Genomic DNA, 13,233 nt, shown 5'->3' on the forward strand with positions numbered 1-13,233 from the left:
CTGTTTGCTAGTATTTTCTGAAGATTTTTGTGTCTGTATTCATCAGTGATATTGGTCTGTAATTTTCTTTTTTTTGTAGTGTCTTTGTCTGCTTTTGTTATCAGGGTGATGGTGGCCTCATAGAATGAGTTTGGGACTGTTCCTTCCTCTGCAAATTTTTGGAATTGTTTGAGACGGATGTGTGTTAGCTCATCTCTAAATGTTTGATAGAATTCACCTGTGAAGCCATCTAGTCCTGGGCTTTTGTTTGTTGGAAGATTTTTAATCACCATTTCAATTTCATTATTTGTAGTTGGTCTGTTCATATTTTCTATTTCTTGTTTCAGTCTTGGAAGGTTATACCTTTCTAAGAATTTGTCCATTTCTTCCAGGTTGTCCATTTTATTGGCATAGGGTTGCTTGTAGTAGTCTCTCAGGATGCTTTGTATTTCTGTGGTGTCTGTTCTAACTTCTCCTTTTTCATTTCTAATTTTATTGATTTGAGTCCTCTCCCTCTTTTTCTTGATGAGTCTGGCTAATGGTTTATCAAATTTATCTTCTCAAAGAACCACTTTTTAATTTTATTGATCTTTGCTATTATTTTCTTTGTTTCTATTTCATTTATTTCTGCTCTGATCTTTATGATTTCTTTCCTTCTGCTAACTTTGGGTTTTGATTGTTCTTCTTTCTCTAGTTCCTTTAGGTGTAAGGTTAGATTGTTTATTTGAGATCTTTCTTGTTTCTTGAGGTAAGCTTGTATAGCTATAAACTTCCCCCTTAGAACTGCTTTTGCTGCATCCCATGGGTTTTGGGTCATCGTGTTTCCATTGTCATTTGTCTCTAGGTATTTTTTGATTTCCTCTTTGACTTCTTCAGTGATCTCTTGGTTATTTAGTAACGTATTGTTTAGCCTCCATGTGTTTGTGGTTTTTATGGTTTTTTTCCCTGTAACTGATTTCTAATCTCATAGCACTGTGGTCAGAAAAGATACCTGATATGATTTCAATTTTCTTAAATTTACTGAGCCTTGATTTGTGACCCAAGTTGTGATCTATCCTGGAGAATATTCTGTGCGCACTTGAGAAGAAATTGTAATCTGCTGTTTTGGGATGGAATGTCCTAGAAATATCAATTAAATCCATCTGGTCTATTGTGTCATGTAAAGCTTGTGTTTCCTTTTTAATTTTCTCTTTGGATGATCTGTCCATTGGTGTAAGTGCAGCGTTAAAGTCCCCCACTGTTATTGTGTTACTGTCGATTTCATCTTTCATAGCTGTTAGCAGTTGCCTTATGTATTGAGGTGCTCCCATGTTGGGTGCCTATATATTTATAATTGTTATATGTTCTTCTTGGATGGATCCCTTGATCCTTATGTAGTGACTTCCTTTTCTCTTGTAACATTCTTTATTTTAAAGTCTATTTTGTCTGATATGAGTATTGCTACTCCCGCTTTCTTTTGATTTCCATTTGCAGGGAATATCTTTTTCCATCCTCTCACTTTCAGTCTGAATGTGTCCCTAGGTCTGAAGTGGGTCTCTTTTAGACAGCTTATATATGGTTCTTGTATTTGTATCCATTCAGCAAGGCTGTGTCTTTTGGTTGGAGCATTTAATCCATTCACGTTTAAGGTAATTATCAATATGTATGTTCCTATTACCATTTTCTTAATTGTTTTGGGTTTGTTTTTGTAGGTCCTTTTCTTCTCTTGTATTTTCCACCTAGAAAAGTTCCTTTAGCATTTGTTGTAGAGCTGGTTTGGTGTTGCTGAGTTCTCTTAGCTTTTGCTTGTCTATAAAGCTTTTGATTTCTCCATCGAATCTGAATGAGGTACTTGCTGGGTAGAGTAGTCTTGGTTGTAGGTTCTTCCCTTTCCTCACTTTAAGTATATGATGCCTCTCCCTCTGGCTTGTAGAGTTTCTGCAGAGAAATCAGCTGTTAACCTTATGGGAGCTCCCTTGTATGTTATCTGTCCATTTTCCCTTACTGCTTTCAGTACTTTGTCTTTAATTTTTGCCAATTTGATTACTATGTGTCTCGGTGTGTTTCTCCTTGGGTTTTTCCTGTATGGGACTCTCTGCACTTCCTGGACTTGGCTGGCTATTTCCTTTCCCATGTTAGGGAAGTTTTCAACTATAATCTCTTCAAATATTTTCTCGGGTCCTTTCCCTCTTCTCCTTCTGGGACCCCTATAATGTGGATGTTGTTGAGTTTAATGTTGTCCCAGAGTTCTCTTAGACTGTCCTCATTTCTTTTCATTCTTTTTTCTTTATTCTGTTCTGCAGCAGTGAATTCCACCATTCTGTCTTCCAGGTCACTTATCCCTTCTTCTGCCTCAGTTATTCTGCTTTTGATTCCTTCTAGTGTATTTTTCTTTTCAGTTATTGTATTGTTCATCTCTGTTTGTTTGTTCTTTAATTCTTCTAGATCTTTGTTAAACATTTCTTGCATCTTCTTGATCTTTGCCTCCATTCTTTTTCCGAGCTTGTGGATCATCTTCACTATCATTATTCTGAATTCTTTTTCTGTAAGGTTGCCTATCTCCCCTTCATTTAGTTGTTTTTCTGGGGTTTTATCTTGTTCCTTCATCTGGTACATAGCCCTCTGCCTTTTCATCTTTTCTGTCTTTCCATGAATGTGGGTTTTTTTCCACAGGCTGCAGGATTGTAGTTCTTCTTGCTTCTGCTGTCTGTCCTCTGAACATATAATACTTTTTAAATGGTTGAATAATGGGGTTAGAGAAGAGGTTCTGCTCTATAAAGTTATTCAGGACCTCTAGCTGCTATGGACTCTGCTGTCTTTTAAGTGGTAGCTTTCCATGTTTGCACTGTATGTTGATATCAGAGGGAAAAGGAAGTGGGAGATTATGGAGAAAATTTTTATAGACCAAGACTGATAGTGTTCTGCACCATATTTGCCAATGACCACAACTTAAATCATTTGTTCAAACCAACTGCAAGGGAGGCTAGGAAATGTAGTTTAGCTGTATGACTAAGAGGAAAGGGAAACATGTTTGATTGAGCAGCCAGACAGTTTCTCTTTTATACTACCTATCTATCTAAAAAACTGTATCCCACCAACAGAGAATATTTATTTTCTATGACTCCATGGTACATTTATAAACATAATTCATATATAATAATAAGCCATAAAGAAACTCTAAGATATTTATCTATGGAGAGATTTATAGCCACATTCTCTAGTAAAAAATCATTAAAGTAGTAATCAACAGCAACAGCAGAAGGTGTTTAACCTCCCTTACCTTCTTGGAAATTAAGAAACACTATGGGTTTAACAATGAAAAAGAAAAAAAAGAAAAAATCAAAATAAAATGCAAATTACATAGAAATTGATGAAAATCAAAGCCAGTGGTGTGTTATAAAGAAAAATTTTACCTCTAAGAGCTTTTATTATTTAGAAAACCTGAAAGTAAATGAACTGATATCCAACTTAAGAAATTAGAAAGAGAATAACAGAATAGATCTTCAAATTGCTTTAATATCTTTGTCTTTTTTCAACTACATTTGCTAAGGTTACCTGAAGCCTTTCCTTTTTGTCAATAATTTATTTCTTAGTAAATGTCTATTCTGTTGCTTGCTGCTTCTAAACCAATTATATTTTATTTCATTTTATTGTTCATCACAGGCAAATTTTTCTTTGCGATTTTAAAATCATCTTAGTTGAATTAAAGTAATATGAAAGAAGAATGCTATAAGATGAATTGGTGTGGTTAAAAAGAAACTATAACTAGGTATTATTTTATATTATTTGGAGTTGTTAAAATTTTGTTTTTCTTCTAGATTCTGATGGAAGAAGGAGGAATGTGTTCTTTAAAAGGCGGGATAACATCTACTAAGAAAACCTGTCAGTATAACTATAAATGAATTTTATTCTTTTAAAAAACAACATTTTAACAGAAATTAGTTAAATTTTAAGGTTTTTTTAGAGTTTTGCCAGCAAATATATTTTATAAGTATCTTAGAATATATTAATAATGCAATTGGCTCTTTAAAATTAATGTTATCTTCTATAAAATTATACATGATGAGGATATATTATATATATGTACAACGTACTGAATAATAAACAGATACCTTTGTACTTAGTTTGTATAGTAGTTTAAGAAATAATACATAATCAGTACTTTTGAATATCTTCTCAATTGCATTTCCTATCCTGCCCCCTAGTGGTAACTCTTTTCCCGAATTTGTTTTTTGTGATAGCACATATAGACTTTTCCAATTGCTTGCTTTTGAGCTTTCTGCAACAAATTGAGGCAAACTCTATACATTTTTCTGCAACTTACTTTTTGTTCACCCAGTAATATGTTTTGAGGTTCAATCACCCTGACACTTGTGACCCTAATACAGTTCATCATTTGTTTTCACCTATATAGCCTTCTATTGTGTGAATGTAGCACGATCTATGTATGCATCTTCTGACAAAGATTATTTGAGTTGTTTTTAATATTTTGCTATGATAAACAATGCTACTTTGACAATTTTTGACATTTCTCATGGCACACATGTATAAAAATTTCTTCTAGGATATAATTCTAGAAGTAGAATTGGCTAGTTCATATGATATGCACTCTTCTAGGTAATGCAAAATTGTTTTCCAAAGTAGATGTGCCAGTTTAAACTCCCACTAGCAATAGGTAAAGAATCTTAGCTGTTACATATTCTTACTAACACTGGGTCAGCTTTTTATCATTGTTGGCAATGTGATATCTCATTGCAATTTCAATTTATATTTCCCATTATTGATTAGGCTCATTGGCCGCCCATATTTCGTCTGTGAAATGTCTTTCATGTCTATTGTCCGTGTTTCTTTTAGGAAGTTTGGCTTTCTTTATGGGATGTGTCTTTTGTATATCTTAGTCCTTTATAACTTTTATATATCCTAGATTCAGATTGCTTGTAGACTCCTGTGTAGCAGATATTTCATATTTGAGTAGCAGATATTTCATATTTGAGTGGTCTTTTTATTCTATATTGTCTTTTTATTGACAGCACTTTCTGGCACTTTTTAAATATTTTGCAGTGGAATGATTCTTCAGCATATCTAGTCTATTGGGATACCTAGAAATCTGTATGGATTTTTTCCTTTTTTACTTAATTTAATTTTTTTAATATGTAAAGCATTAATTTGGTTTCTATCCCTCTCCTGTCTGCCCTATTTCCTTCTGCCTCATGTGAGTAGCTATTTTTTGTTGGTTTACTGTTTATCATTCCAGTGGACTTTTTTTCTAAATAAAGCCTGATGTGTATAAATGCACATATATTTGTGTCTTAGTTCCCTGCTCTTTGCACTCTAAATGTAATGTAGGATATTTTATTTAATACAGTATATTTTATAGATGAATTAAATGGATTTATTTAATAAATTTTCTGTAGATTTCCTCATATTAGTACTGGACATTTATTCATCCTTTATTTATGCCCATTGTGGATGATCTATAGTTTACTCAGTCAGTGCCCTGTTGGTGGACATTTAGGTTGTTTCAAGTATCTTTCTTACAAACAATGTGCAGTGAACAACTTTGAGCACATATTTCTTAATTGTGGAGGTACATTTTCAGGGTAATTTCTAGAAGTGGGATTGCTTAATCAAAGAGATATATTGTGGGGTGTTTTTTTGATAGTTGTTGCCAAAATTTGATTTTGATAGAAATTTCCAAATTCCCCATTGCATCATTTTGTAATCCTACCAGAAATGTGCTTTTTATTCCACAGCCTCACAAACAGGGATTGTGGTCAAACTTAGGAATTTTTGTGAATCTTATAAAGATATATAGATAGAAGTTTCAGTTTGCACTTCTTTTTCTATGAGTGCAGTTGAGCATCTTTTAAAAATGTGTAATGGCTATTTGTGATTTTTTTCCTGTGAACTCTCCATGTTCTTAGGCCCATTGAGTTTTTACATCTTTTTCTTGATATTTAAGAGCTCTTTATATATTAATATTAAAGAGATTTAGGTCTTTGTAACATGTCACAAATACTTTCTGCTAGTTTATTATTAATTTTTGATTTATTTTGTCTGTTTTTACTTTGCTTATGGTGTCTCCTGCTTTGCAAAAGGCTTAACATTTTTTATGTAGCTAATATTATCAATCTTTTATACCTTTGGATTTAATTAGGAAGACTGTTTACACTCCCTGGTTGCAAATGAATTCACTTATATTTTCTTCTAGTATTAGTATGATTTTATATTTTTGTGCTTAGAGTTTATCCTGTTTTAGGAGTTTATCCTGATTCGAGTTTTTAAAAATGCATCTTTTCCCTAGGTATTTGTAATACTACCTTTTTATGTATCAACTTCCCATATATACTTCTGTCTGTTCTGGGGCTTTCTTTATCATTCCATTGATCTTTCCTAATCTTCATGTGCTAATAGCACATTATTTTTATTATGATTACTTTATACTATGTTTAATTTCTAAGAGTTACACCTCCCTTTGCACTTTTTAAAGAATTTTTCTGGCTATTTTTGATTAATTTTACATGTAAACTTTAAAGTCAACTTGTGTAACTTCAAGGAAATGTTTTTTTTTTTGGTGGGGGTAGTGCAGTGCTTGGCATGTGGGATCTTAGTTCCCCGACCAGGGATCAAACCTGTGCCCCCTACAGTGGAAGTGCGGAGTCTTAACCACTGGACCACTGGGGAAGTCCCGCCAAGGAAATGTTTCAATTTTTATTGGGAAAGTACTAAATGTATACATTAATTAAGTGTGAATTGTCACCCTAATGATGTTGAGTAGCCCTATATAAGAATAAGGATGCCTTTTTATTAATTCAGTCTAATTTTATATCTTTAATAGTTGTTTAAAATGCCTTTATGAACTTTAACGTTTTCCTCAAGCAGATTCTGCATGTTCTTTATTAGATTTAGCTGTAGGTACTTTTCGTTGTTTTTGTTGCTACTTTAGCGTGAATGTACACCACATGTTTCTACATTAAGTAAGAGTCTGGATTTTGGACTTAGGCACGTGTGTGTTGATTGTTTTATTGAGAGTTTTTTTAGAGGTGATTTTGAGGCAATTAGTAATTTGGGGAAGAGTGATTATTGGCATCTGTAGAAATGATTATTATCTTTCCCTCATATATCTTTTTTTGTACCCCAAAACACATAACATAAAATTCACCCCTCCAACAATTTCAAAGGGTACAGTATACCTCTCCTTCCCCCCAGCCTCTGACAACCACTATTCTGTTTCTATGAGTTTGAATATAAGTGTAATCATACAATATACAAATATTGTATGTAATCATACAATATTTATCTTTTTGTGACATTTCACTTAGCATAATGTCTTCAAGGTTCATCCATGTTGTAGCATACAACAGGATTTCCTTCTTTTATAATGCTGAATAATATTCCATAGTATGTGTAAACCACATTTTCTGTATCCATTCTTTTGTCGATAGACATTTAAGTTGCTTCCACCTCTTGGCTATTATAATTCTGCAGTGAACATGGGTGTGCAAATATCTCTTCAAGATTCTGTTTTCAATTCTTTTGGATGTATCCCTAGAAATGGGATTGCTGGATCATATGGAAGTTCTGTTTTTAAATTTTTGAAGAACAATTCATACTGTTTTTCATATCAGCTACAACATTCTACATTCCCACAAATAGTGCACCAGGGTTCCAACTCCTCCAAATCAGTGCCAACACATTATTTTCTGTTTTTTTTTTCAATAAGTAGCCATCTTAATGGGTGTGAGGTGATATCTCATTGTGGTGTAGATCTTTTAAAATGGTGAATTTTGCTAATGGATTTTGTGATATGGACCATTCTAGCATTCCTAAAATAAATCCCACCAAGTCATGATGAATTATGATTAAGTTTGCTATTCTATTTAATTTTTAAATTTTTTTGTTCTTTAATTTTAAATTTAAATGTTTTAATATTTATATACAATTTTTGCATTGATCCTATAAGTGAGATTGGCCTATAATATGTATGTGTGTGTGTGTATGTGCATGTTTAATCTTTCTCAGATTTTGTAATTAGTGTAATTAGTGTTATGTCAGATTCACAAAAATTTTCTAAGTTCATACACATAAAAATTGAGGCTATTTGAAAGCTTTCTTGAAATTTGAATCACTTGCCTCTTCAACGCAGTCCCACTGTTTTATTGCAGATCCTCATCACTTCATAACTTGATTATTGAGTTAATCTCCTAGCAATCTGCTTTCATATAGTTTCACCCTTCTTTAATTAATCCCCAATTAGCTGCCTTGGTAGACAGTCTAAAATTAATTTTGTATTAAAGTGCACCTCTACACTTTCTTTTCCCCCATCCCATATGCTATTTTTCATCTTGTCTTTTGGGATATTGTTTATTCATCTTCCAAAACCCATTCTTTATCTTGTGCTTTCTCTATTACTCTTCACTAAACCTTTTTTCCCTAGAGCTCATCACACTTAGGTCTCTACCACTTTTGTACCTTCTATGACTTCTATTGTTGGGCTTAATTTTGTGACTATTTTTAAAAAATAAATGTCTTTTTCTCCATCTCAAGAGTCTGAATACTTTGAGCATTATGGCCACATATTCCTAAAAACTACTAAGTGACTTATATAAGGTAATTACTCAATAATTGTTTAATTTACATTTTAATCTACATATCCTTTCTTACACTGTTAGAGGTAAGACATTCATTTAACAGACATTTGTCTTCTCTACTAATAGCTATGGGTTTACTATACTTATGAACTGAATGAACCTTGTTGTGGGGGAATGCCCTTAGATCATGTTGTTAGTAAAATCTTACTGTTCACTTTTCTTTTCTCTGCTTTCCACTGTTGAGGAGAACCTGCTTTGGTAGGGTATAAATTCCTTCTAGAATGATTAACTAAGGGTAACTGAATTTACCTAAGTTCTCTCTACCTCTCAGCTGACTGACGGTTAGATTCTGTTACAGAAGGCATCAGATCTGATCTGAGGTATGAATAGTAGTCATGGTCTGTTGTGTATGGGAGGACATGTGATTTAATATGTGTTGTTGCACCACATTCCATTACCTTTTTCTTTTTCTTTTTTTTTTTTTTGGATAGCAAATTCATTTTCACAAACAAGAAGAGGAATGGTTGAAGCTACTGTTGATCTATAGTATTTATGCATTCTAGGGAGTCATGACCTACTTTTCAGGCCCATTTTTAAACTTTACTTGTAATCATAAGAGAACACATTAGGCAGATAATGAAAGAATAACATACTGGTTGCTTTGAGTTGAGTTTTTTTACATACAGCTTTTTAAAAAATAAATTTAACAGTGTCACAGTCACCATCAAATTTCAATAGATTATATATCTTTTTATATTATTTTGAATTCATAACTGGCTTTAAAATTCTATAGTTATGAAATCATATTAAAGGTTAAATATAGTTTTGATTGTGTGATAGAACTTCATTTACTCAATTAGCAAATATCTGGTACCTTAACTTGGCTTATTTCTCCTTCCTACAGATTGACACTTTAAATTATTTGCTCATAAAAAATGGTTCATTGTATTGGAAAAAATCAATTCAATTTCCTCTGTTCTCCTTTCTTCCCTTACGTTAGGTACCCTCATTTTACTTGTAGATACACATCTTTTACATGTAGAATAAATCCATAATACCCTGTCAAAAATGCAAGCTGCCACATATCCAAAATTTTAACTTTTAAAATGCTCTATAGTATGTTAGCTAAACTTATTTACCAGCAGCTATCTTCTGCCTATGTACATATTAATAGGTACCATTCTTCACAAATTAAATTTTTATTTTCAGATCTTGATTCTTCACAGAGTAGTCAGTCTACCAGTTGCTCCCCAAGGCCAGCAGATAGTTGTTTCAGTTCTAGTTCAGAGATGGTAAGTTATACTCTTTTTTTTTTTTGCTTGTTAATATATGCTATACTAATTTAGAATGATTTGTATTTCTCATAGTTTACTTTCTCATTCTGAAAAAAAATAGTTGAGATAATAGTGAAAATAAATGTAAACAAAAATGTGAAAATATTAAAAATGTAAGAAGAATGTAAATTAAAATGTAAGTGAGCATCATTCATTCATGCTTATGAGATGATGAATGTGTTCATTGTTATTTACAAAACCCACTCTTACTGAGATGTATGTGTGTGTATATGATAAATGCATTCTTCTTTTAAAAGAGTTTTTAAAAGAACCCATTCACAATAATTGAAAACCTAAAACAACCAATAATACACACAAAAAGAAAGTCTCAAGACTTATGTGAAGAAAACTATAAAATACTATAATCTGAATAATTGGAGTGACATGTTTAATGCTGAGTGGGAACTGTAATCTGAATAATTGGAATGGCATTATATTCTGAGTGAGTTTCTCACAAATCACGTTTAAATGGAATTCTCCACTAATTCTTCCATCTTCGTTTCATCTACCTTTTGTCTCTAGCTTGCTGTCCAAACTGCTCTTGCTGAGGAAGGACACCAGTGACCTCTAACGATGCCAAATTCATTGGACAATTTTCAGTTTTTATTGTACAAGAATTTCTAAAAATATTAGTAGAAATTATTATTTTCTTTTCTTGAAATATTTTCTTCTCTTTGCTTTTGTGATACACACTATCTTAGTTTCCTGCATACCTCTCTGAATGCTACTTTATGCCTTTACCCACTTCTCTTCCACCTTTCCCTGTATATAAATGTTGTAATGTTTAGGGTTTGCTTCAGGAGCCTATTCTTCTCTTAACCTACACTCCAAACTCTAGATGATGTTACATACTCCATTGATTTTTTTATACTATTACCTGGTTGATGACAATTCTCAACTTTATGACTTTAGCTTAGATCCTTAATTAGGTGTCCAATTTCTTATTGGATATCTTCTTGGATATTTCACAAAAAAACTGAACACTTCTGATCTCCCCATATCAGTTTTTCTGATAGTTCCCATATTAGTAGATACCTTTTCTATCCACTTGGTTGTTCATACCAGAAACTTTAGTTTGGCATTTCTTTCTGTCTCATCTGCCTTCCTTAACCATATTCATTTCATCACTTGATCCAATCCATTCTTACCTCCAAAATAAATTGCATATTTATCTACTTCTCACCTAGGGTACTAGGTGTCAGTACCCTAATCTAAGGTACCATCATCTTGTTCTTGAACTATTATGGTTGTTGCCCAAGAGATCTCTCTACTTCCACTCTTGCCCCACTTTTTCTCTAGTTAACAGTCATCATGGGCTTTTGAAGACTTAAACTGAATGATGTTACTTCTATGTTTATTCAATGGATTCCTGTTTTACTTTAGAATCTAAACTGCTTTCAGTAGTGACAGGCCATGTGTGATCTAGCCCCTGGCTACATCTCCAACTTCTAGTATTCCTCTCTCACCACACTTCACACATACTGACATTCCACTTCCTTAGCTTATTAAGTCTCTTTTCTGCTTCAGCACATTTATATATTCTGTTTCTTACCTTACTGTTATTCATCCTTTAGGTCACAGCTTAAATATGTCACTTCTTTTGAAAGCCCCTCCTTGGCTTTTCAATCTAAATTAGGCCCCTTAGTTATGCTCTTGAAGTGCTTCATGCTTGCTCTTCATAATGCTTTTTTCAACTTGTAATTACATATGCTTGTGTGTAATTATTTGATTAACGTCATTTCCACCCATAAGAGTGTGTGCTGTAGAGAGCAGCAAATATGTCTGCTTCACTCACATTGCAGGTGCTGAGTATTTATTTCTTGAATAAATAAATGTACTGATCCTATTTTCTCTAATTTATGCCCTGCCAGTTTTAATGCTGTTTCTTGGGCTTACTTTTCCTATTTTAATGCCAGTCAGCTGAGGCCTATATCTCATTTTAGGTTTTTTTAATGTTAACTTTGCTTTTTATTTTTAGCTATTCATCAATACTTTCATATAAGATTTTTATTAAAACAGTATTTTGGTTAGTTCAGTAATTAAAAGATAAATTTTTCTTGAAGTTGAAAAATTCAAACTACTAAATTGAAATCTAGACCTATTAAAAGTTCTTAAAATTTGATTTTTTATATAACAGTTTTGATATTTATTGCTGTTTAACCTTTCTTTTGTCTATTTGATTTCCTGTTAGCTGATACCATTCTTAATGAGTCTTTTTTGAGACTGAGCCCGTGAAAGATACAATATAGATATTTTTGACTTAATGACTCAATGAGTGAATATTAAAACAAACTGTATGTGTTAGCTTTTTCTTTCAAAGTTATACTTCTACTTCACTCTTTTTAAGTAGTTGAAGAGTATATGTTGTATTTCATTTCCTTTCTGTGAAAAGGTAGTAGGGTGATGTCACCTATGAGTATGAAGACTAATAATTGACAAAAATCTTCTCTTTTTTGTGCTTTTGCATCTTTAATATAAGGATTATTATTATTGTTTCATGCTATTTTAAAATCCATAACCTTGATTAAAAAAAATTAAAAATCTAGGTTGATTTGCCACCTGCCAAAGTCTCTTCTTTTTTTGAAATTTTCTATAATGTGACTTTTAAGAATGTCTGCTTTGAAGTGATTAAATGATTTTTTTTAAATTTAAGCATCATTAACAGCAAAATTACTAAATTTGTTTTAGCCATCTGAAGATGAAGATCAAATTGAAGGTTCAAATAGGAGATCCATCAAACCAAAGAAACAACTAATAATTTTTGTTTAGAAAGCATGGAGAAACTTCCATGTGATAGGATTATTAAAAACAATGCCAAATTTCATAAACAAAATGAGGATTTTAACCAGTTCTCAATGAATAGTAATATAGATCAGTTTCCACAGTCTCAGTGTAATTCAGCACATATATTGCAAAACATAACCAATAATAACTGCATTCTACAGGTTGCAAGGTGTGATGCATGGATACAAACGGAGAGTGAACCTGTAATGGAAGAAAAATTAGATGCTGCCATACAATGTGATATAATTTCAAAATGTAAATGTAGAAAAGATGTGGCTTCTTGTAATGTTGAAAGAGGCAATGAAAATATTAAGGCAGATACCACTGGAGGGCAGGAAATCCTTAAAAACAACTAATATTCTAAAGCCTCAGCCTGAGATTTTGCATTTGGTTTAATGTTTAGAATTTTATAAACATAATAAAGAATGAAAATATTTTTGTAGCTAAGCAACTAAGTGGAAGTATTCAGAAGATATATTTTTAAATTTAATAATATTAATTTATGCTTTAATTTCCCATAGGTATTTTTAATAGCTTTAGTATGTCAAAGTTTTTTAGAAAATAAT

At 32.3% G+C, this 13,233-nt stretch overlaps 1 protein-coding gene across 1 annotated transcript in view; it reads left to right on the plus strand.

Annotated features, from left to right (window-relative positions):
• REDIC1 (regulator of DNA class I crossover intermediates 1) overlaps nucleotides 1–13,023 on the plus strand; it is a gene marked incomplete at its 3' end in the record, with an annotated part of 71,327 nt that extends 58,304 nt beyond the window's left edge. Inside the window, 4 exon segments of the mRNA XM_079714149.1 lie at nucleotides 3,777–3,840; nucleotides 9,759–9,841; nucleotides 12,572–12,617; nucleotides 12,620–13,023. Of these exon segments, the coding sequence (XP_079570275.1) occupies nucleotides 3,777–3,840; nucleotides 9,759–9,841; nucleotides 12,572–12,617; nucleotides 12,620–13,023 (597 nt within the window).
• Between the last annotated feature and the right edge of the window lie 210 nt (nucleotides 13,024–13,233).

This window comes from Hyperoodon ampullatus (genome assembly GCF_949752795.1).
Source record: "Hyperoodon ampullatus genome assembly, chromosome: 11".
In the NCBI taxonomy this organism is placed as follows: Eukaryota; Metazoa; Chordata; class Mammalia; order Artiodactyla; family Ziphiidae; genus Hyperoodon; species Hyperoodon ampullatus.